At 36.4% G+C, this 26,517-nt stretch overlaps 1 protein-coding gene across 2 annotated transcripts in view; it reads left to right on the forward strand.

Annotated features, from left to right (window-relative positions):
- Positions 1–26,517, forward strand: part of RAPGEF6 (Rap guanine nucleotide exchange factor 6) — a 241,511-nt gene that overhangs the window by 182,994 nt on the left and 32,000 nt on the right. For both annotated transcript variants that reach the window (XM_024213334.2, XM_024213333.2), the window contains 7 exons: positions 5,992–6,149; positions 9,246–9,486; positions 11,306–11,689; positions 17,130–17,341; positions 18,197–18,320; positions 20,503–20,526; positions 24,334–24,554. In XM_024213334.2, the coding sequence (XP_024069102.1) occupies positions 5,992–6,149; positions 9,246–9,486; positions 11,306–11,689; positions 17,130–17,341; positions 18,197–18,320; positions 20,503–20,526; positions 24,334–24,554 (1,364 nt within the window). The remainder of the gene's footprint in view (positions 1–5,991; positions 6,150–9,245; positions 9,487–11,305; positions 11,690–17,129; positions 17,342–18,196; positions 18,321–20,502; positions 20,527–24,333; positions 24,555–26,517) is intronic.

Below are 26,517 nucleotides of genomic sequence, written 5' to 3' on the forward strand. Positions count from 1 at the left end.
TGGATAAGACAAAATATTGAGTTTGGATTTGCATTTTAATAAATTTGATGTTAACAAAAGTAGAACAACATTATTTCATAAAAGTTAAACATGGAAAAGACCTAATTGGTCAACTCATTTACTCCTTTTCCACCTTTGTTGTTATTCTTTAGTGCTTTGTGTCCTATGTTACTGACTCAAGCACTGGCACATCAACAATTTGCCTTGGGAAACTATTTCAGTAGACTAATAGGTCTTATTGTTATGACACTTGTCTTGATAGTCAGCTACATTTTTCTAGTTCTCACTTTCATCCTATTCCTCCTAATTATAAACAAGTTGGACCATTTTCACCCCCACCCCCCACAAATCAGTATGCTCTTCTTTTAGTCCTTAAGTACATAGAATATATATAAAAATGACAGAAGTCTTTTAATATAACATGAGATCAAAGTGTGATTCCATTTTAAAGACTAAGAAACGTCCCTGTCATAGTTCATTTTTTCCCCAATGTTAACTCATATTCAGACATCAGTTGTCAAAGTGGAATCTTCATGTGTTGTTTGTGTATTAGGTCTTTGCATCTGCTTGATTTTGTTTTGGTTTTTTTGTTTGTTTTTGTCATCTGGTTTTCTCTCTGCACTTCTCTCTCTCTCTCTCTCTTCTGTATAAACCTTGTTATTTATGTTCCTCAGTAGAATCATAGAATTGTTGAAATGTTTACAGTATTTTCCTTGTGTTTTCAACATTGTCTTCTTTCTGTTACTGCATCACCTTCTCAGGGGATTGTTTTGGTAAGAAATTGCCTAATTATATGTTGTTGTGGGGTGTACCAATACAGCTTCCTCACAAGCATGGATGCTTTTTCACTTCTGTGCAGTTTCTTTGGTACTGTTGAATAGTATATATAATTCCAGTACTTTTCCTGCTATAAACTCAAAAGTCTTACCATTAAGTTTATGTCATCTCATGGGATTTATAGTACCATATGCTGAAAAGTATTGGATCACCCCATTCCTGCCCCTGGGCAATGTGTGGGATGCTTCAAGAATTTGTAGAATTTTGTCAGGTTACTGCACAATTACATTGACCCCATTTTGGTGATCCAATAATGTGATTATAAGCAAGTCTACCATGCCTCTCAGCTGGTGGCCCTATACAGCAAAGAAAAACTGGCACCAGAATTTTGAGTACTCCACTTGGACTAAAAAATTAGGTATCTTGAAAATGCTCACAGTTTGTGGTATGTTTTTATACTTACCTTTGTAAAACTGATGCCCAAGTTGATATTCCCTTTGGTGTTTCATTTCTTTTCTCACATCTTCTCCCTTTAACCTTTTCAGTTCCAGTCTTTGGCATAAATTCTTTCAGCTCAATAAATCAAAACTGTTATTGCTAAGAACACCGCCTCCCAAATCATAGTATCTGCTTCTCCCTCTTCACCTTCATCCTCTAATTCACCCCACACTTTGACTTGATTTTGGCCACCCACATTTCACGAATCTATCATTTGTTTACATTTCCATCAGATCCTACACTCACTACTTCTCTGCAGAAAAGCTTAGTCTTATGTTCATTTCCTCTCACCTAAACTGTTGTAATTCGTGCTTCCTTTTCCCTTGTGTCGTAAAGTTGCAACCCTTCAGACCTCAATTTGTCCAAAAAGTGACTCATCTCATTTACTCTGTCTACCCAAAAGCAGAAACACAGCACGATTGCTTGCATTCTCAGAAATCTTCACTGGCTTCTCCATTTCTAAATCAGCACAAAATTCTTTCTTTGTTTTCAAAACCCTTTCCCCCAGTCTCTAATCCATTTTTTTCTGATCCTTAGCCTGTTTCTGAAGCTTCCTTGGTTCTCCTCTTCCTTTCCCCCCCTCCCCACAACAGTCACTGTAACCTCACCATCTGGAGCAGAACCTGATGTACTCTCTCTATGCAAATCGTATCTTAAGATCCATCTTTCTTCCTTGTTCTGAGACTCTTAACCTTCTTTGTATAATAATTTATCCCACTCTTCTTTTGCTCAATCATTCTCCCTGAAACTTGGCCATTTTCCCTCCTCACCTCTGTCCTATTACATCTATAGATGTTGCCTCTGGCATATTTTAATTTACCTTTATGAATTGACTAGAATAATATGTGCTGTCATTAATGATGCTTTTGTATGAGCAATGCTGCATAAAATTGTAGTTATGTATTTTATACAGTACTATAAATAGAGGTGAGATGTATGTAAATACCATAATTACATTAAAAAGGCTCCAGTGGATACATTAAAATGAGAGATGAGGTAGTTTTGGTTTCGTATGGATAGAAACTTTGAGAAATTAAAGTAACCAAAGTGTGTTCTGCTAAATAAACCAAAGGGATTTCTTCTTCCTATATCTTAATGCAGAACTCCTCCCTGACTTCCCCGAAATCGTACTTAAGAAAAAGTATTTTACAAATAAATATACACAAAACCATCAACTTAGTTGATTGTTTTGGCAGAGGTGCTGCTAAAATTCCATTTAATAATGGGTAAGACTTTTAAAATTCTTTTAACTCTCTGCCACAAGTGAATTATGTTCTTGCTTCCTACATAGAAGCATGACCTGGTGGCTAGATTTTTTTTTTCTTTTTTTTTGTTTTTTGATGAGTGGCCAAATGCTTACAGTTTGTGCTTTGGGCTGCAATTTTCTCAGAGCTGCACCTCTTTCTAGCTTGATGCACCACTCTGCCTAATGCTAGTCACCCTTTATAGTTCTTCTTGTGCTTGGGCCTCTCCTTTACCTTTTTCCCCAGTTGATTTGTGTTGCTGCAACACGAATCAAGAGAAGCAGGGTGTGCAAACCAGGTAAAAATATCAGCAATTGCTCTTCTTGGAAATGAGAACTTTCCCTTTTTATGATCTTGTAACAGGCCCCAGGTTCCCTGTGGATCTTCCACTTACCTATTGAGAGCCCAATTTGCAGGATTAAACAGGTCTAGCAGTTTCTCTGCTAAACCTCAGGTGCTGCTTCATTCAGCTCTTGTGTACTTTGTCATGTAATACTCTGGAGCATTTCTGACTGGGGAAGAACCAGAGAACAGGAAATGTGAAAGCAGTAGCATCCAGGTCCCTTAGAAAAGCTGCTGGATTCAGAGATGTGTTCCTCAATGGCAGTGCCCCTGTATGGGAGGAAGACAAAGGCAGTTTGCTTCATGTTGCAGAGAGAGCGGAGGTCCTTTGGAGATCGCAGCATAATCTTAGTTAGGCAACCATATTTTTAACTCACACGATTAACTAAAAAAAATTAATCACAGTTTTAATCACACTATTAAAAATAGAATGCCAATTTAAATTTATTAAATACTTTGTATGTTTTTCTACATTTTCATATATATTATATTCTGTGTTGTAATTGAAATCAGTGTCTATTTTATTACAAATTTTTGCACTGTAAAAATGATAAAACAAAAGAAATAGTATTTTTCAATTCATCTCATACAAGTACTGTAGTGCAATCTGTTGTGAAAGTGCAACTTACAAATGTAGATTTTGTTTGTTTGTTACATAACTGCACTCAAAAACATCAGCATGGACGCATGTCCCCTGGAATGATGGTTGAAGCATGAAGGGACATATGAATCTTTAGCGCATCTGGCACGTAAATATTTTGCGATGCTGGCTACAACAGTGCCATACAAATGCCTGTTCTCGCTTTCAGGTGACATTGTAACAAGAAGCGGGCAGCATTATCTCCTAAAAATGTAAACAAACTTGTTTGTCTGAGCTATTGGCTGAACAAGAAGTAGAGCCTAGAAAGTCCACTCAGTCCTAAAGTTTTACATTAAGGTGATAAGTAACAGTCAGCATGGATTTGTCAAAAACAAATTGTGTCAAACCAACCTGATAGCTTTCTCTGACAGGGTAACAAGCCGTGTGGATGGGGCGGAAGATGTAGATGTGGTATATCTTTACTTTAGTAAAGCTTTTGATACTCTCTCGTGTGACCTTCTTATAAACAAACTAGGGAAATGCAACCTAGATGGAGCTACTATAAGGTGGGTGCGAAACTGGTTGGAAAACCATTCCCAGCGAGTAGTTATCAGTGGTTCACAGTCATGCTGGAAGGGCATAACGAGTGGGGTTCCGCAGGGATCAGTTCTGGGTCCAGATCTGTTTAATATCTTCATCAATGATTTAGATAATGGCATACAGATTATACTTACAAAGTTTGCGGACGATACCAAGCTGGGAGGGGTTGTAAGTGCTTTGGAGGATAGGATTAAAATTGATAATGATCATGACAAACTGGAGAAATGGTCTGAAATAAATAAGATGAAATTCAATAAGGACAAATGCAAAGTACTCCATTTGGGAAGGAACAACAAGTTGCACACATACAAAATAGGAAATGACTGCCTAGGAAGGAGTGCTGCGGAAAGGGATCTGGTGGTCATAGTGGACCACAAGCTAAATGAGTCAACAGTGTAACGCTGTTACAAAAAAAGCAAACATCATTCAGGGATGTAAGCAAGACACGAGAAGTAATTCTTCCGCTCTACTCTGCTCTGATTAGGCCTCAACTGGAGTATTGTGTCCCGTTCTGGGCGCCACATTTCAGGAAAGATGTGGACAAATTGTAGAGAGTCCAGAGAAGAGCAACAAAAATGATTAAAGGTCTAGAAAACATGACCTATGAGGGAAGATTGAAAAAATTAGGTTTGTTTAGTCTGGAAGAGAGAAGACTGAGAGGGAACATAACAGTTTTCAAGTATGTAAAAGGTTGTTATAAGGAGGAGGAAGAAAAATTGTTTTTCTTAACCTCTGAGGAGAGGACAAGAAGCAATGAGCTTAAATTGCAGTAAGGGAGGTTTAGGTTGGATATTAGGAAAAACCTCCTAACTATTAGGGTGATTAAGCACTGGAATAAATTGCCTAGGGAGGCTGTGGAATCTCCATCATTGGAGCTTTTTAAGAGCAGGTTAGACAAACACCTGTCAGGAATGGTCTAGATAATTAGTTCTGCTGTGAGTGCAGGGGACCTCTCGAGGTCCCCTACAGTTCTATGATTCTATGATTATTTTATTTTTAAATGTAGTTTTTTTTGTACATTACTCTACATTTGTAAGTTCAACTTTCATGCTAAGAGGTTGCACAATGGTACTTGTATTAGATTAATTGAAAAATACTATTTCGTATGTTTTTATACAGTGCAAATACTTGTAATCAAAAATAAACATGAAGTGAGCACTGTACACTTTGTATTCTGTGTTGTAATTGAAATCAATATATTTGAAAATGTAGAAAACACCCCAAAATTTTTAAATAAATAGTATTCTATTATTGTTTAACAGTGCGATTAATCACGATTAATATTTTTGACAGCCCTAATTTATATAATAAAAAAGATTAAAACGTTTGGCCATGACTAGTAAAGGCATAGTCAGCTGCATTGTTCAGATGAAGTGCATAGGGCCACCCATATGGAAATTTCTACTCCAATGTTTTATGCTGTGCTGAGCAACACTTTCACCATCCCACTGGTTATGCTGTAAATGGGCATGAATGCCTTAGCCTACAATGTGTATTCACCTGGTCTCTCTTTATATATCACCAAGCTAGTATGTCAGATACAATATTTAAGTTCTTCTGTATTGGGTAATTTTATAAGGTGTTTTACATTGTAGCTGCTTTGGAGCTATAGTGCTTTTACCTCCAAACATTTCTTTGCACTAAGTCACAACCTAATATTTTTACTCTTATGCAGAATATTTTGGTAATGTTCAAAAGTAATCAATTAAGAAATGGAGTTAAATTAAACCAAAAGGACAGATTTATTCTGTGTTGAGATCACAAGGATTTTTTTTTTTTCTGGAATGTACTGTGTTTTAATCTGTTCGATCTTGTGTTGTGCATCAGATTGTTGTTAAGGAAGCTATGACTTAGAGAAGTTCTTGTTTTGCATCATTGCACTTACAAAGGAGAAATGATTTTTACTTTTGCCTGGGCTAAATGTAGGTAATTTTTAAAACTATTTTACAGTGATGGCAGTGTAAGCCAGTCACAGGATGACAGTATTGTTGGAACAAGGCAGTGCAGACACAGTTTGGCCATAATGCCTATCCCTGGAACACTCTCATCAAGTAGTCCTGATCTGTTGCAGCCTACAACCAGCATGCTGGATTTTACTAATCCTTCAGGTAAATAATACGTCTCTCTATGTTGTGTATGTGTAATGAACTCTGTAACCCACTGGAGCACTCAGTCTGAGAATATATTAGTTGATGTAGCAAGGTCTATTTACAAATCAATACACAGAGGTTCTGAATGTTTACATATTTTAGTAAAACCTAATATAAAGCTAATTTACAAAACTACATTTTTATTTACTGGTTCCTAACATTTATATAGTGTTTACAATGACATTGCCACAGTGAATAAAGGCTCCACAGTGTTAGTTTACTTTTAAGCTTTATTTGCAACTTACTAAATGTACCAATTTGGGGGGAAACAATACCTTCTGCTGGCACTAAACATGTCAGCTGTACTCACCTGTTCATGCCATGGCCCTATTAGGTCCCAAACTGGAGAGAAACAACAAAAAAACCCCAAAAGAGCCTCACCTCTTAAACCTTCATGCCAGGTCTCCTTTGCCGTAACTTGAGAGCTCGCTCTTCTCTCTAAGCAAAAGCAGAACCTGCCATCTCAAGTGCCCTCCATTTAGAAGCTCTACCACTATTTTAGTGAGAGTGGCTTGGCCTTGTCTGCTCCCTCACTACTTCTTTACCATCTCCTCCCAACGCCTGTGCCCCGCCTACTGTAGCTTTTGTTCATGTGCAGTCCATGAAAAAACACTCCGAAAGCATATCGGGTAAGGGTAGGACCTGTATGGTACCCGAGCTAGTGCTATTGGTCCCACACCTTGATGAGCATTTCATTCATTCAAATATATTTTTGAAAAACAAAAATAAAACTTTTTAGTTTTATTACCTATGCCCCTCTGTTGCTGCTGCTATAGGAATGGAGTGGCTGCGGGAGGCAAATGTTGATCATATGCAGCTGCCGGTAAACATGTCAAGCCAGAATCATGTGTTTCCTTATTCTATATGTAAATTCTAAGCGTAATTATACATTCATTACCTACCTTTTGGCTAAGATTTTATAAATGTAACTTAACTTTATCTTCATAACTTCTCTTGTAAAATAGATGTACATATACATCTTATACATAAATATCCATGACAAATCACTTCCCTTCTTGCTGCAAATTCATTGTTTTTCTATATGTAAAAAACACACTTTTCTAAAAACCTTGATTTAATGTTGGTGTAGGATTTTCCATAGTCATTAGCTATGGCCAGTTAATCTTTCTTAACCAGTATTCAGTTTAATAGTATGCATGTGCAAAGTCATTTTTGAATGTAAGGAAGTATAAAATAGCTTTTTGGCAGATCAGCATATTACATTCATTTGACTATTGATTATTCTTGTAATCTGTAGATCTTATGTTTACATAAATGGATTTATTTTTGTTTTTGCTGCCTGCAGCTGTTGGTTTTTACTGTAAGTATCCTGAGTTCTGGCAGTCTAATCTTCTTTGTATTGCATGTCTTGTATGTTGAAATGAACAAATATTTGTTTACAATTTTTTATTTGCCTCATAAACTTTATTATTAGAATTATTGTTGTTGCTTATTGGACATTTGCATGCCCTATAACCCATTTTTAACTAAACCAACTATTTATTTTGTGGGGGAGGTGGTGTGGCTTAGTGGGTAAAGCACTGAACTGAGACTAAGGAGACATGGATTCTATTTTACTAGCCTATTGGGTGACCTTGGGCAAGTCACTTACCCACGCTGTGCCTCAGTTTCCTCATCTGTAAAATGGGGATAATGCTACTGACCTCCTGTAAAGCACTTGAAGATCTACTGATGAAAAGTGCTATATAAGGGCTATCTGGTGGTGGTATGTTTGATTTTTTTGTAATAAAACTTTTTGCTTGCCAACTTGAATGCCCACTGTTTGTTTTTTTCCTACAAATTGAATCATGAATGGGAAAATAGATTTTTAAAAATACTGTTTACGTTTAAACAAAAACAAACAGAAAAACCAGCAACAGAACCCAAACCAAAGTGGTTGGTATCAGTATGTCTCTCTTTGTGACTCGTAAAATAAAGTAATACATTTTTTTAAAATGTGCATTCCTATTTATAGGTTCTAACCCATGTATTTTGTAGATTTTAACAGTTATATCAAGATAAGATTCTTGGTAAATTTTCAAAATTGCATCAAAATTGTTTGCTTTAAACATTGAATTTATAGGTATTTTTACATCAAATACTGTTCGTAAGAATCAGACATTATAATGCTTGTTTATTCAGTACAGACAGATTGTTTTGTAAGGTTTCATTACTCCTTTGAGGGTTATCGATAGATGGCCCTTTGTTGGTTTCTGATTCTTCTTATCAATGTACACACTTTTTCATAATAAAATATTTACCCTGTTCGTTCTCAGCTTTTCCCCTTCAAATTAATACTTACATAAAAATTATTTTTACTTTTTACTGTTTTACTCGAACAGTTCTTTCTGAGTACCCTCCCCCCACCCATATGGGAGATCTAAATTTTAGTGGTCCACCATTCATCAATATGACTGAGGCGGCTTTTATTATACAAATAGTGAAAAAGTTGGTAGAATCACAGTTTTCGTTCACCACATTATTTAGGCCCGCATTTTCTTAATACCTTGTTTCGTCCCCTCTTCAACTCAGCTACAGCTGCTGCGGGGCTACTTTTTCTTCCAACTGGGAAAGGCTGCTGGCAGCAGATCACAAATTACTATTCTTTTCCCCTTGAAAAAGGGACTTCATCTTGAACGGGCCCTTAGAATATGTGCTATCTATTCATGCTAAACTATTTATTCGACCTTGTATTTACTAGCGACATTCTGCGTAACTTTCCCAGACCTGAGGAAGAGCTCTGTGTTGCTCAAAAGCTTGTCTGTCTTACCATCAGAAGTTGGTTCAATAAAAGACATTATCTCACCCATCTTGTTTCGCTAGTATCCTGGTACTGACACAGCTACAACAACACTGCATCCTGTGAAAGTAATTAACTTTTCTTAATTATGGAAAAAACAGGATGGATTTTTAGAAAAAAGAGAACAAATATTGAGAATTTACTTTTTATCTAGACCTAGGTATTTCCCACCCCATCTGACAGATGAATACTTTTTTATCCTTTCAAGGGAAGTAGCAGTTTTGCATTTTAAAGGTGTTTTTCTTTAAATTTAGATATTCCAGATCAAGTTATAAGAGTTTTCAAAGCAGATCAACAAAGCTGTTACATTATAATAAGCAAAGACACTACTGCAAAAGAAGTTGTGAGTCATGCAGTGCACGAATTCAACTTGATAGGAGCCCCAGAAACCTACTCTCTCTGTGAGGTGTCTGTTAGTCCTGAGGGAGTCATCAAACAGAGAAGGCTTCCAGATCAGTTCTCCAAATTAGCAGACAGAATCCAGCTCAATGGAAGGTAAAATTGTACTTGTTTTGTTTTGTTTGACTTTGTCTTTAAAAGTGCAGCATTTTGAAAGAAATATCAGAGAACAGTGTCCCTATTAAAACTGGAGAAGAAAGTCTAGAATTGTCTCTTATATTACTGAGAATTGCTAAAGATGTAAGCATTTATTTCAGTGTACACAAATATTCTAACAGAATTGTTGCCCTAGGCTATGTGCAAATAAGCTGAATTATTTTAAACTGTAATTATAGTGTTTCTGCTTGCTGTGCTTATTTGACATGTCTGCTCTCTTCCTGCTTTTATGGCAGAAAAAAATATTTTATGCATCCACTCAGCATGTAATTATAATCTCAGGCTTTCTTGGAGTGGGGAAGGGAGATCATTTCCACCTGAAGTTGATGAGAACTTATTCCTCGCATTCTGGTACTTATGATCTCTGATGCTGTCCATCTGTAAAATTGTATACTTACACTGAATTCCAGTGCCATTAATCAGCACTAGAAGGAAGGCTTCCTACAGCTGCCAAGTATGTTTTGCTGGGAGGTGAGGGCTAAGGTTTTTCCTCCATAAATGCCAATAGCTCTCAGAACTCTCTTGTCTAGTGTCTCAGGAGTTTGCAAGAAAGCTTTCCTGGCCACTGCAACTTTTTCAGAGCTCTCAAACTGAGTTTAAGTGATGGTCATAAAAAACACTTTCACCTTGGATGTAGGAATGTGAGTTCCCCTACAGATATTTTTAGTCACTGGTATGGTGTTATCCATCACTCTAAAGGAGGAGAGGTTCATGACAAGTGGTAGTTGGATATCTGAATATTAGAAAAGTATAATATCTGAGTAATACATGGCGGATAAACTTTAGTGTTTAAAAAAGTTTGAAATAAGTTCAGTCACTAGATAACTTAATTCAGAAGGTCAGTGCAAGATATACAATGGTTTACATTAAAAAGGAATAATATATATACTCTTGTGATGTTTACCATATTTACCTTCTAATCAAAAGATACGCTAACTTTCCTTTCCTAAAATGTAATATTACAGCTAGTTGATATTAACTTAAGATACGTGCCTCAGCTTTTATGCAAATCATTGTGAGTTGTCTCACAAACATTAAGGGCTTTAGCACATTGCCTGATGATCTGATCCAGGCCAGAAGATATGTTAGAAAGTAGAAAATTCTGTTCAATTCTCCTTACAAGGCAATAGAGAATTTATGAAGGAGAGTCATTTCTATATCTGTAAGTGATCTCCTTTGGACCATGAAAGTGATTTTCTTACATGCCTTTTCATTTCCTGAGTACTGTGTGCTTCATGTACATGTTAATATATTATGCTAATTTTTCCATCAAAAATGGGAAAATACATTTACATCAAGATTTCAAATATTTCTCAGGATCCAGGGCCATTCAAAATGTTAATTTACTGCTGCATTTGCAAACAGACAAGCTACTGACCTTTTACTGAAGGGCAAGGCTATTATCTACACTATTGCAGGCTAGTATATAGAAACTAGTGATTAATGAAGAGGAAGAAAATATTATAATGGCCTCATAGCATATTAAACTTTTTCACTTTAGTAATGACAGCGTTGTGCAGTGGGTAGAGTAAGAAGCTGAGAGTTGGAACTCACCTGAGTTCCATTCCCAAATTGCCTCTCACTGTTAGGTGCTAGGCGTGTCCATTACAGTTAACCTCGCCAGTTGGTACATCTGTCAAGTGGGGATAATGCTGAGGCATCAAGGGGTGATGTTAAATTTAATTGTATGTAAAGTACTTTCAGAATGTCAGAGGAAAGCTGCTCTAAAGTTTATTATTATAATACAATTTACCTTTAGGTATTATCTGAAAAACAATATGGAAACAGAGACATTATGCTCAGATGAGGATGCCCAGGAGCTGCTTAGAGAGAGTCAGATTTCTCTTCTTCAACTGAGCACTATTGAGGTGGCTACTCAGCTATCAATGAGGGACTTCGAATTATTTCGCAATATTGAGCCTACCGAATACATCGATGACCTCTATAAGATGGACTCCAAAACAGGAAATGCTCACCTGAAACAGTTTGAGGATGTCATTAACCAAGAGACATTCTGGGTTGCCACAGAAATTTTAACAGAGCCCAACCAGCTCAAAAGAATGAAGATTGTTAAGCATTTCATTAAAATTGCCCTACACTGTCGAGAATGCAAGAACTTCAATTCCATGTTTGCCGTTATAAGGTAAAGTACTATTATTTTGGCAGATATTGATCATCTGAATTTTATATTTTTTACTCATATTAAATTAGAGCTGAATATGATTGTGGCATCAAATGCAATTTTAATAACTTCCATTGTAGGGAAGAAAAGAGAATATTTAGTCTGACAACAACTTGTGGGGGTACAGTATATTTTAAAACAAATTTTCAGGTTGCACAGCATACCAGTCTATACAAAAAGGTATAAATTCACTACATTTCCCCCCCTCCCTTGCCCTCAGTTTTTTTTAAGTGTTTGTACTGTGGTATTTGTCATTGCTCCTTAACTGTTACCTGTGTATTCTTAGCTGTCCATGAGGATAAGTAAAGGAGAGAGAGTGTTTGGACGAGTTGTGTTCTTGGTTTAGAAACCTGCTGAATATTGCTGCTGTTTTCATTGGTTGCTCTGCTTCTCTGATTCCTGAGTACTTTGGGCTTTTGAGCATACTTCCTTTCCCCCCTTTTCTCACTCATCATTACTTTCTCCCTGTGTATTTGAAAGAAACCAGAGATAAGGCGGTTACATAATTTCCCCCCCCCCCCACTCTTGTAGACTCTTCCCCCACCCGTGCTCCAATCTGTCTCATCTTGGTCTGCTAGTTTAAATTTTCCTCCATTCTCTAACCAGTCACTCAGCACCTTTTCTGTTCTCTCTACTTAATATATTTGGGTTCTTTCTTTGCATTTTGGGTCTAATTCTGATTTATACCATATGCAACTTCATTGACTTGAATAGTCTGAGCCAAACAAATGTCCTGTTCTCAATTGCTTAGACCCCATCATCTGTCAAAAAGACAGTTCTTCACAATAGGTCTATCTGGACTAATTTTTCAGCCAATCAACACTAATACTATTTCTGAGAATTATGATATTTGAAGTTTTTTCCACCCTTTAATTCCCTTAGCCTGATTTACAGAACATGTGTGATTCTGTTTTATTCGGGGCTATCCATTTGTGAAGCTAATCCTGAAGAGATCTGTACTGTGCATGTAGATATGCAGAAATAGACACCCTCATCGCCATTTCCTAATGCCTAGTTTCTCATGGGTAGGAGCTATTCTCCCTGACTATATTTTGTCTTCATCAGGCCCTCTAGAACTGAAGTCTTGTTTGAGAAATCAGCCTTTGTGTTTTTACCCTTATTTCTAAGGGAACATGCCTTTTTTTGGCTGTGCCACAAGTAACCCATTTGCAGTTTGGCATGCTGTGTCTGGATGATGCCTTCCTTCTCTTAGCATAGTTATTTCTGCATGTGTCTGTTTGGAGGGCACATTGTTATGACTGGTAGCTTTTGTTTATAAGAAGACCATGATTTATCTGATATGCAAATGATTTGGCAATAGGATTAGGGGAAAATTGTGCCGATTTTGTATTTAGATTAAAATTAACCAGTTTTGATGCTTTTTGAATATGATATTTATACAACTGTGTACTTGGGTTAAACAAAATTTCTAACACATTTTTTATTCCACTAATCATGGCAATGGTGAATTACATAACTGCATGATATTAAAATGCACTTCCTTTTATCTTTGATATATAGAGCGGTAATCTTAGACTTGAGTTTACAAATCATTTTATTCTGGAGAGTTTTTTTTTTAAAAATCTTATTGTGGGTGATTTTATAAAGTAGTTACTTTTTTCCAATAAAATGTTAATTCATCCTTTCATACAGAGATGTATGAGCTGTTTAAGGTTGCTGATACAGTAATTGCAGAAATTGTTTGCATGGCATTCCGTAAATGTTGTGCTGATGGGCTTTATTGAAACTAAAATTGTCATGCATTTCCTAAGGTCCATATAGTCAAATATATCTTGCTACTTCAAACCATTCCAATAGTGGCTCACAACGTTGCCCTTACTAGTTCTCTATAATAAATACTCCTATAAAAACTAAATCCTCTCAAAAATTGCTTTAGCACAGGACACCATCCCTGCTCAAGCTTTTCTTCCCTTATCTTGTGTATGTTATAAATCCTAAGAGGCAGCATGAAACCATTCTGGTGCCTTCAGGAGTTTGTAGGACTCAGTGAGGGTCCTTCCTTATCTGCTTTTTTGGTGTGTGTTCAATATATTCATCATTTTAAGCTGCTTTTTTCTAAAGGATATAGATTGAGTTTCTGTAACCTTGTAAACTAAGACCCGTAAATCCCTGTATCATGTGGTATTCTTGCTTGTATATTTTCTGTAATCTCCTTATAGTATGACCAGAATGGTACAAATGTTTTAAAGTAACTTCATTTGTGCCTTATTTTCCTGCTTAAATCATTTCCTATATTATATTTTTGAATGTATTGCAAAATGACAAGTGTTTTCTACTTATCTCTGTACTGATCTGCATAGAATATTTTCACTGTGGGAGTTTAACCTTTTTGGATCAAGAATGTCTTTCCGTGTTTAATATTTGTGGGTACTACGAAAGACTAATAATAATGTCCATGTTACGTTAAAAATACCTTCTCTACAAGTGAGTGGCATTAAACCAGCAGATTAGACTAGTCTGAGGGTTGATGCAAGATTAGGCTTCATAATCATGACACTTTAATCTGACTGTAAATTTAAATTGATATATTTTGTTAGATTTGTTTTTACTCTTTCAATCTGTATCTATATAGATACTGATTCTGTTTTAAGAAAATTAATAATACAGTAAAATGCCACTAGAAATATGTACTTTGTCTTAGGGCCAATTATTTTTTAATAAGAGTCGTCAAGCACCAGTACAACCCTGCTTTAAATAAAGTGTACTAAAATATACTGGATATTAATCAACTTATTTGTGCACTATTATTATTACATTATTACTGCAGATACCTCAATGTATATTGATTGAAAGGAATTCTGATTTCACCTGTATATAACATCAAATGCTGAAGTATTACTTCGAAGCCTTTTCATTAATAATCTGTGAATCCAAATGCCTTCTACAAGAAGGAGCACGTTAAATGATATTCTTTTCCCTTCTTATCCAGCACTGGAAGCATATGAGTGTCATAAAAATCCTGTAGGGATTGAGCTAATACAAAATATCAAGTACGCTTCAAAATTAGTAGGCCAGAGATGAAATACTATTACCTGCTAATCACACTCTGTACTGCCAAGTTAGGGTTAACGGCAAAAGAAACACCTACTAGTTTTCCTAAATGTAAATTCCTGGGGAAAAATACAGCATTTAGAGGATTAAATTGCTTCATTGACTTTATTATTTGACCTCTGCATTATAATGGAAGGTTTAAAAAAGTTTTATCATGGAAAACCTTATTGCAGTTGGAAAATTATTATCTGTGATGTTTAACCTCTCAAATTGAAAATATTATATTCACATTCGAAGTATTTAATGTGGTAATCATGCTAAGAAGTAGGCATTTTGTGGATGTTATCTTCTCTGCAGGGCTGCCAAATTATCTGACAAACAAAAAAAATCAGTTGAACTGATTTTCACATGTCATGGTCATTAGTTTTTTGTGGGGCTGGAAAATGTCCTGATAACATATTAAAGGCCAGGTTGTAGCTGGGATTGAATGAGCACACACAAGGAAAGGGGAGTCAGACTGCAAGGAGCCTTTCTCCCAGTTTGTCCCTTGAGTAAGGCCAGTTGTGATTGCTATCCTTGGTCTCTTTGAGGCACAACTCCCCCTAAAGAGGCAACAGGAGGAAAGGACCATGACCAACCCTGCACACCAACAGCCACTGTATCTGGCTGGTTACACCAGGGAGCTCATGATGCACCCTCCTAAGGGAGCATAGCAGGTGCATTTCCTCTTTGCATTCCCCTCAAGAAGAAATTGTCTCTTTCAGTTCCAAAGCTTCCTTGTGGCTGCCCTGTAAGCAACTCTATCCCCTCCCCCAGTGTAGGGCAGTACTTAAGTCCCCTAATCTGCCCCTAACAATAGTGGATAAGCACAGTGATGATTTTATCAGAGGGGAAAAAAACTCTTCCAAATTTTAGTTGTTATATTTCAAAAGAAAATGAGACATTAATTTTCTGCTGACGAGGAAGTTTATCTTCATTTCTTACTTTCTGTGGTAGCATAGACAAAATGTAATAAAACAAAATGATATCTAATCCCTATCATGTCATATTAAAAAGAGGCTTATTTATTTGCTGCCTTTCAGAAAGGACAATTGTTTTGGTTTCGTAGAGCAGTGTCCTGATCAATAACAGCAAATCTTAGTTTAGTGATTTAAGTGCAACATAATCTAATATTGACTGTTCTGTATTGCTAATCTATGCAGTGTAAATGTTAAAATCCTAGGTCTTGTTTTGGGTTGCAAACATGAGCAAGCCAGTTGTGACTGAGTAGAAAAATAAGGGGTGCAGCTGGATTTAACTGACCTACCTACCCAGCTAATAATATGGACAGAATGCACAATTGGAACCCAAATCTAATATCTACTGAAAGAAACTTCCCATAGAAAGCAGGTGTGTGAGAGAGGATGATGGACAAGCTATCTTTTTTTTTAGTAGCTATAATTTTTTAAAAGTCCTTCTACTTAGTGTAACTGACCTATTTTTCCTTTCTTCTTTTGTTCAGTGTACATATCAAAGCAAGATTTTTCTAACAGCTGGTTGCATTTGCACTACTGGCAATCTGAATATCAAGCTGTGTGTGTTCTGCTTCTTAACCCATCTATAATAAAGATTCTGGAGAATCAGAATTCACGGAATAATTTTGCTGATGCATGATGCAGAATAGAATGCATCTTGCTGTTCTGAAACTCTATAAGGATCCATAGTACTGATGAACAAATTCATTAATCTAATGACTGTAGGATTCTTATGCAACTTTTAATTTAGTGGATGGAGATTTTTAATTTGATTTATAAAATGTGCACCTGTCTGTAATGTTTGGTGCATTTTTCAATGCTTAAAAAGAGTCAGATGTAACAAATTTTTTGAAATGTCTGCCTCTTTCACTAATTTGCAGATCAACACTGCCCATTATAAAGGTTCCCAAACTGTTCCTCCTAAGATTCTCTCTGCTTGTGTTTGTAATGAATGTTCTGCTCACTCCTCTTGCCTTCTTACTGTAACTGTACCTCCTAATCACTTCATTAACTTTTCACCCTTGATATCTTTTCTTTGGTATAGAATCTCACTGTCAAAAAAATGGTTGTTAACTTAGCTGAACACAGGTAATAGATTTGTCTTGGAACTATATTTTTTAATTGGTGTACTATGACTATGAAAGTGTTGTCCTACTCTTCATGTCCCATTTTCAGTGTTCAGGAGAGTGCCCAGCAGTGGCTTATTGGTAACTTATTTGGCTGCAGTGTGGCAAATACCCAGATTTAAAGTTAGCCTTTTAAAAATCCATTTTCCCTTTAAAAAAAAAAAAAGAAGAAGAAGAAGCCTTCACCACCTTATTAAATGCAATAGTCCCCATTTAACAGCTGATAATGGAAAAAAATATCTTTTACAGTGGGCTAAATCTGGCACCAGTAGCACGACTCAGAGGTACCTGGGAAAAGCTACCAAGCAAGTATGAAAAGCATCTTAGAGACCTTCAAGATCTTTTTGATCCATCTAGAAACATGGCAAAGTACCGCAACATTCTTAGCAGTCAGAGCATGCAGCCTCCAATTATTCCACTGTTTCCTGTTGTCAAGAAGGATATTACATTTCTACATGAAGGTAACTCCCTATGTAGAGAAGTAATAAATCAAAACATAGAATAACATTTTAATCCTTTCTTCTTTTGTGTCCAGTGTTCCAAATTATACGACTAAAAATAATAAGTAATATAATGCAAGATGTAGTTTCCTCTTGATTAAAATGAAATATAATGAAGAATGCATAATAGCAGAGGCAGATCCTAGACAAAAATTAAAAATTCAGTGGAGATAGTAAATATTTTAAAAACTGCACTTAATCTTCATTAAGTACCTCCAAGATTATGATAGAAGAGCTTTTGACTGTAGTAAACAATGTTCGGAACACTTCAGATATGTTTCTGTCATAAAAACTCATCATTACAGTATTTGCAGAGTTAGTTTCATGTAGTGGCTTGCAAAGGGTTACTTTTGCTTTAAAATATTTCTCTTTATTTAAAATATTTCCCTTTTTAACAGTTTTCCATTCTTCATTAGTAAAGGTTAAAGAGTTCTAAATATGCCAAGTTTTCAGATCTGTTGTCTCAGAATTGTTTGAACTAATTTAAAAGGGGAAATGTTGTCAGTTTCATATTTGCACCATTTTAACATATGAAAATAAATCTGTGCATAGTCAAATTATTCCATTTTCCCCCTACTGACAGCTGCCACTTTAGAGTTAGATTAACAAGGGCAGAGCAAGCATTCCTATCTACTTTGAGTGGGCCTGTCTGGCATCTGTATTCTGCCACTATACTACTTCCTGGTTTTGACTGATACTTGAATTAAAGGCTTTTGACATCTGCTGAAGGGTGATATTATGGGAGACAAATAACATGTCAGCCTTAGAAAAGTACTGCATATTGCTTATATTTGTTCTATATATTTCATTGCACAGGAAATGATTCAAAAGTGGATGGCCTGGTAAATTTTGAGAAACTTAGAATGATTGCCAAAGAAATTCGACAAGTCGTCAGAATGACCTCTGCTAACATGGATCCAGCTGTAATGTTCAGACAAAGGTGTGCAATTAAACAAGGAAGTAGAATTAAAGATAACTCTTATACAGTGGGTAGAGTGTGGGTTTGTGTGCATGACCAGGTGTTTATGTTCCATTATGATTTCATTATCATTAACATTTATCATTAGAGTGAAATCTGTAACAAAGGGGGTTTGTAAGATTAAGGAATATATTTTACCATAGTTTTAAAATGGAAATATTCCTGTTTATTTTTCATAATCTGGCTAGCACTTTAGGGTATGTTAGTACAAACATTATTTATTTTATTATGCATCACAGAAAAAAATCACTACACCTGCATACAGCCTGAGTATAATCAGGCTGTATGCAGATGGAGTGCAGGGTAGAACCACCACCATCTCCAATCTGGGACAAGACATGAGGCTACTTGTAGTCCATTGGCTGGAAAAGAAGCAGCAGCTTTTCCATGTCAGGTGTGCAGGATGTTAGAGCCTCGAGATCCATGTAAATATACGTTCTGTGGGCCCGCCATATTGCATCTGGTCGAACAGTACAGAGGTCCCCTACCCCCCACCCGCTTCACCCAAGGTCCCCTTGCGCAGCCCAAGTGTAGGACTTTAGTGTGGTGGCCTTGGCAGCAGCTGAGTCAGGGTGATGCCCCATACTGAATCAGTAAGAATGTTAGTTAAGGGTATATCTTCACTAGCAACGTTAAAGCGCTGCTGCGGCAGCACTTTAACGTAGCTGTGTAGTTGTAGCACCAACGCTGGGAGAGAGCTCTCCTAGCGCTGTAAACCACCATCCTCCACCAGGGGAGTAGCTGCCAGCGGTGGGAGCCCGGCTGCCAGCGGTGTCTATACTACTACTTTACAGCGCTGAAACTTGCAGCGTTCAGGGGGGTGTTTTTTCACACCCCTGAGCAAGAAAGCTGTAGCGCTGTAAAGTGACAGTGCAGACCAGGCCTTAGCCAGAAGGAACCTAACTTGGTATTCAGTTCACATGGTGATTTTTCAGGGTTGGCAGTTAGAAAAAGCACCATTTTACTTGTAATGTGAGCAAATTTGGTATGTAATTATTGAGCTACAAATGTGGCATACCACAATGTTGTTTTAGCATAGTCACTTTTCAGAGAAGGATCTTGCTTTCATAGCAGTATAGATTATACAAGCAAAAAGTCTACATTTAAAATGAAATCTGTAAAATATTCATTTGATGATTACAGTGGCTCATCAGAAACCATTATAGTTATATAGGTAAATCATATATTTACAGATCAGTTCTGTCTAAAAATCTGTCTATACTTTAAATGCTTCACAGGAGACAATGAAGTCTAATTGTTACATTGATTGAATATCAAATAAATAGTTCACCTGTTATATGCCTTTTAAACTTCCAATATGCATCTTAAGGGGCACATCAAACACAATGCGCTCATAAAATGCTTTGTCTACTATTGTTGTAAGTAGCACCTGTGATTAGAAGGGGAAAAGTCTTTTTTTCATTTCATTTATAGTCAGTTTCATTGTTTCTCCTGTATAGTCAATCAGTTTCCTCTGTTATTAAAAACTCCAATAAAAAGTTTTTGATTAAAAAGACAAATGAACAAAAAAATTTTAGTGCTCACGCAAATACTTTGACAAGTTCATTACTAATTAGAACAAAGCTTCTAATTCTTTAGACTATATTTGTCAAATAACATATTTTTCCACAAGTAATCAAAATGAAAAACACACAAATTTATAATGATCCCATTTCTTAGTATGTTTCTTATAATTACAATCCTAATGCATTAAATGCCATTAATCTCATAATACTTCCCACAATGTGAATTTTTCTAAAAGATATAAAGGTTTCATTCTGTCTCTCAAAAGTAAATAATAACAGGTAAGCTGTTTGAATTTGATGATGCAACATCTAAAATTGATTTTTCATGTTAAATATTTCCCACAAGTTAACTGGAGTTTGGCTTTAAATTTGTAGGTTAAACATAAAAACATGCAATATGTTCTTCTATATTCATTAAAATATTGTATGGCGTTCTCCCCCCCCACATTCCGTTAAAACCGTATGTTATTCTTTGAGAAGAATGTTTGCCTGATAGCATTTTTTCTTTTCTATACTTTCCTGTCTACATCTTTTTCTTCCTGACTGTCAACTGTGATATTTTTCCTGTGCTTTTCTGTTCAAATATATGCTTCAATGTATATGGCTCTTGCTTACAGGAAGAAGAGGTGGAGGAGTTTGGGGTAAGTGTAGAGATGAATGCAACTAAGATAAACAAAGGTTATGCAACTTTTAACATACTGCATCCTCCTCATTAGTGCATGCATTTGAAATACAGCATGCATTTTATTAACCCTGCAATACATATATTTGGTAAACAGATTGAGAGAAAATCAGGAACAAACACTATTTCCAGTCAACTTTTGTACCCTTGAGTTGATTTTATGTTCTAGATAAGCTGTTTCAACTTTAGTTTAATGTAGAAAGATAAACTGTTATCTAATTACAGTGTAATGCAGAGTATTTTTGAAAACAAAATAACTTTTAAAACCTATCTCAAAAGTTCAAACTAGTAATTAGTTTTATACTGCAACTATGTATTGGGTTATTGTAATTATAATCCTCTCTAAACTTTGAGTCCAAGTGTAATTCTGAGTTGCACAATATCTCACATTTTTTAACTGTACTTAAAAGGATCAAATCCTGCATTTGGGCACATTCCAAAATTCTCATTGACTTCACTTGGAGTTTTGGTTGTGCAAGGAATGTAGAATAGAGACCAAAATGATGAGGATTGAGAGTGCAATATGATTGGTTAATAAATATTCTAACCAATGCCTGCATATTACAATGACTTAATATATTGGAGCTGATTATTGGCATTATTTGGCTTCCTAGATCCAAATAATCCTTGATCTTAGAATTTCCATTAAAGAAAAAAGAACTAAATGGCAAAAATAAATAAAACAAATAAAATAAAAACTAAAAATAAATAAATTTAAATAGGAATTATGATCAACATACCTCTTCTATTATTTCTTTCTCCTGAGTAGTATGAAGGACAATGACATAACTTACACGTTCCATCCTTGGGATTATTGTGAAAACAATTAAAATGAGAATGAGAAAATGTGTATGATTTTTAAAGGGAATTGACTTTTTAAAAACTCTGTATGTACATAAGAAATAAAACCCATAGGTCATTAACGATTAAGTGTAAAGTTGTCTAGCCATCCACCTACACGTCTCCAGGTGGGATTACCTTATGCAAATCAGCACAGTAAATTCTCCCAATAACGTCTCCCACTCCTCGCAGAGATCTCGGTACCTGTTCATTGGCTGTCCCTCTTTCCATCTCTCTGTATGTGATACTATAGAGAGGAGATATAGCAGGTGGTGCTGTGACATGAAAGTCTAGAATACTTCAGTGAGGACCTACGACTGTGAGTTCAGTTCATGCTGAAGCCAGTTTCTTTTCTTTTTGTTTCTTTTATATTTATTTAAAAACCCATATACAGTCACCCTCACGTCTATGCTAGAAAGCCATTAAGGAGGGGATGGGTGTAAGCATAGGCCTTTAAAGGTGAACTGCAAATAATTTTTTTAATTGTTTGTGCCCAGTTCTACTATTTTATGATGCAAACAGGCAAACTGAAAGCTTGTCTCAGCATTTTTTCCTCCTTTTTTAAGTTGAAGGATGCGAAATCGGATTCCCTATTTTTGCTAGATTGTTGGGGTCCGAGATGTGACTTGTGAATGCTCATCCCTTAGTTGCAGGGATGTTGAGTTGCGAACACAAACATCTTTTCTTTTTTATGTGTATTAAGGTTTGGATTTAAATAGATTTTAAAAATTCTGCTTTTGTTAACAAGTCTGACTCCAAATAGCTTCCCCTCTTAATTGCTTGGCTTTTGGTCTTCTATGATGATGAAAAATCCGCTAGTTCACTAGTCATCCATTGCATTCCAGGGTGGACTTGAATCTCTAATGTAAAAAACAGGAGAGGGCAAATAAATATTTTTGGCTGCCATCGCTCACATTCAAGCAAAAAGGGGCACTAGCTCAATTTTTTCTCTATTTTAGGTCATGTTTAAAACCGTACATGAGATTCTGGAAGCTAGTTCCCATCCATGTGTGCTTTGCCTGTGGGCAAAGGAATAGATTCTAATGGGGAAATCTGTTCCCTCACCCCCACTATCCAGGGAGCAGAGTGAAGTTTTCAGGGCTTCACGGTAGCTACCACCAATATAAAGCTTGCTAGAGAGCTTTCATTTGGTACTGTGCTGTTAAAATATCAGCGAGCATCATGGTTTATAGCATAATATGTGTAGTCTTTCATTATTCCTGACCATAATTGATAGATATGTATCTACTTTAGCATTGAATGTATCCAAATGCTGAAGATTCCACAACCTCTCTTGCCATCTTTTGCCATCCGCATGGCTGTAATAATGATACGTTTTCCATAATTAACCTATATCATCTTGATGTATTTGAGATTATTATTATTTTGAATTTGACATGTGTGAGTGATTGATCCAAAAATTTATTAAACTCCTTTTTTTATATAGTGGACAGCTGTCTCCCTCCTTCATTCTTTCCTTAAGTTCAACATGTCCAGTTCTATTAACTTTTCCTAAAACGTTAGGCTTATATTCCACCTCTTTTACTATTATGGTTACTCTCTTCTGAACACTTCCTGTGGATTTTGTGAAGCATTGTTACTTGGGATCCTGGATCATTTGGGCTTTTGGCCTTATGCCTTCTTGTATACCTGTGAAATATGTATATTTCCAAATAATGGTTGCATATCCTGCCACGTGTGATTTCTTTAACAAGTCAATTACCTTTATAAATATGTTTACACAGCATTCACTTTTAAAAGAAAAGTTATACTTGTGAATGCTTTATTAGAATATTCAGGCATCGTTTATATGAGTTAGATTTAAAGCTTACTTTAGAACTTACTGTGTAATGCAGCTATCATGATGAACATTTATAAAATATTTTCTTGATTTTAATATTGACCAAGATAGAGTTCTCGGCCATACCTTGACAATTGAACAAGAGGTGGATGGCAGTTTGAATCTACGAGAGACTTAGTAAGGGATTAATAGAGCCTTTAACCTTTAGGTCAATAGTTCAAAGCTAGCAAAGTTGGATAGTGACCAACAGATATAACAGTGGATGCTTAAGTTAAACTATTTGATGATCTAGCTCTAATTCCTCAAGGAGCAAGTGAATCTAAATAGGCAGCCCTTTTGGCAATTTCAGAGGCCAAAGATTAAAGGGACATGGAAGGCTTACGTACTCCTCCATAGACAGGGTATCCCCAAATCAGGGTTTAAGCATATTGATAGGCCAGTAAGAGCAAAGCATGGACTGTCACTGTCCTTCTATGCCTGCCATTTTGAGAAATAGAAGACTGCAGTTTCCTGTGCTGTCAGTCCAACAAAAAAAAAAAAAAAATGCTTTGTTGTGGCCATCATTTCTAGCTGGCAAAATAGAATGAGGATTGAGCAACATAATGCACTTCGTATATATGAGACTGCTTTTCTTTTTATCACAACTTTACCAGTTCTTCAGACATTTTGGGGTAGGATAATTCAGTAATAGTTCACCTCTGCAAGAAATTAGGTTTTCAGTCTCAGATAAACATATGCTAAGGACCAAATTACTTAAACCAACTTCAACACTGTCGGTACTTCTGTCTGCCAGCGTAACCCAGAATTGAAATGGTAGGGGTTTTGCAGAACAGAGCTAAATTAGCAAAGCTGTATAGGCAGCTTACACAGCATTTTGCCTGGTTCTTGCCAGTTCCACACTTTCACGAGTAATCCTTTCTAGACTCAATACACTCTTGTCATTTTACCAAATTACTTTAAGACAAATGCTGTTTTAATGCTATTCATCTCTTTAACTCATTTGCATCAGCATGCACGAGCCATAACTGAAGTGTGCTGGTATTAATCTGCTTCAGCATATGCTACTGTAGCACTTCATTCTTGAAGTGAGCCTGAAGTTTACTGATTTGCCTTTTCATTTTGTAGGTCTCTGAGCCAGGGCAGCACAAACTCAAACATGCTTGATGTTCAAGGAGGTGCTCACAAAAAACGTGCTCGACGCAGCTCACTCCTTAATGCCAAGAAGCTGTATGAGGATGCCCAGATGGCCAGGAAGGTGAAGCAGTACCTTTCCAATCTGAATGTGGAAACCGATGAGGAAAAATTCCAGATCATGTCACTTCAATGCGAGCCTGCATATAGCACTTGTAAGTAAAGCAAACTCAGTTAGACAAGGTTGCTGGTGGAGAGGATTACCCTCCTTGCCATACGAACCTGGTTACGTATGCTGTTGTGCTAGAAACATAACAATATGTTTGCATAGAAGAAGACCCTTTTAAAGGACTGTCACTTCTTGATTATGTACAGTATTTTTAATGATGGCCCTACTACTTCAAATATAAATTTAGGAATGTTTTTAACAAAAAAAAAAAATGTCAAGGTACTAAGAAATGTAACTGTCATTGCAGACACTAAAAAAACCCTGGCTGATACGGTTTCAGCAACCCAGCATTTGTCTTGGATTGCACTTGCACAAGTCTGGAGTGACAGCTCTTATTTTTGACCTTTAGTTGTTAAGTTGTGCGTCATTTAATAAGTCTGCCAAAGAATCCTATAGTACATTTGATCCATTCTTGCTGCACTGTCACTTTACAGAATTAAGGAAGGATAAAAGTAACATTTACCATATGAGCTGCAAGGAAATGAAAAGACACAAAACCAATATAGAAACTAGCCATGGATAAGGAGTAAATAAGCAATTCTTGCATTATGGCTTACAATAAGAGTTGAACAGCAGGGAGAAAGTTATGCCAATATTGCCAGCGTTGACTGATGAGACTGACATGGTTTGACAGTCAAAAATGAAGGGCAGCAGCAGGAAAAATCTTGTAAACTAAATTCCTTTGAGACTACCTTACTAAATAAGCTTTAGTCTCATCTATATTTTACCCTTATATACTACACAGTTCAATAAATTCCTATTTTTTAAAATTAACAATTATAATTGCATGTGGTTTTGATACTTAATTATTTTTGTAAATAAGTTATTGACACCTTAACTAAGGTGAGCTAGTGGGGAAGGAATTAAGATTGTTTGGTAGAAAGAAGGAAAGGTATATACACCTCTACCTCGATATAACGGTGTCCTCGTGAGCCAAAAAATCTTACCACGTTATAGATGAAACTGTGTTATATCGAACTTGCTTTGATCCACCAGAGTGCGCAGCCCCGCCCCCCCCACCCCCCCACCCCCCGGAGCACTGCTTTACCGCGTTATATCCGAATGCGTGTTATATCGGGTCGCATTATATCGGAGTAGAGGTGTATTTGCAGAAATGATCACTTTGCACTTAAATACTGTCTTTTATCTGAGGATTTCAAAGCCCTTTCGATTAATTTAGCTAAGCCTCTGAAATTCCTCATGACATAAATAGCATTATGTCCATTTTATAGATGTGTTAACAGAGTACAGAGAGTAAGTGAATGACTTGCCTGTCTTGGAGTCATTTGCAGAATGAAGAATAGGACTTGAGAATTTTGATTCCCAGGATGAATACTTAGCTCTTCCCTTTAGGATCACAGTAATGAAATGGATGATAGATACATCAAGAATTAACTTGCTTGCTAGGTATCCTCCCTGCTCTATTAACGTGGTGTGTGATCTTGCCATATTGTCACCCAATATATTGGTTTGTATTCAGATATTTTCCATTTCCAAAGCATTGTTTTCCCCACTTTCACCTCCACAGGCAAGTGTGGTGTACAGACACGTTCCCTTGGTCATCTTGCAAGGTATATAGGCTCTTGTTTTTGTGTGTAATTTTTCTTCCCCTCTCCTTCCCCCATCCCCAATGAAATTGTTTTGTGGCTACATAATAGAGCGTTCTCAAGAAGTATGGAGTAGCAGCATTTATAACAGCAGCAACCCAGGGAAGTCTATGTGGGAGGGATTTGGGTGTTTGAAGGCAGGTTCTGGAATGGAAAGCTCATGGATATATAGCCAACAGGGTTGTCTTCTCCGAGTTTAGAGCTGAAGTTTGGCTGGACCTCAGAAAGTCAGTGTTTTGGTACTAGAGCAGTGGTTTTCAACCTGTGGTCAACCCTGGTGGTCTTTGTCTAAGGCAGCGGTTTTCAAACTTTTTTTCTGGGGACCCAGTTGAAGAAAATTGT

Source organism: Terrapene carolina, unplaced genomic scaffold, assembly GCF_002925995.2.
Source record: "Terrapene carolina triunguis isolate 2854851 unplaced genomic scaffold, T_m_triunguis-2.0 Scaffold629, whole genome shotgun sequence".
Classification (NCBI taxonomy): Eukaryota; Metazoa; Chordata; order Testudines; family Emydidae; genus Terrapene; species Terrapene triunguis.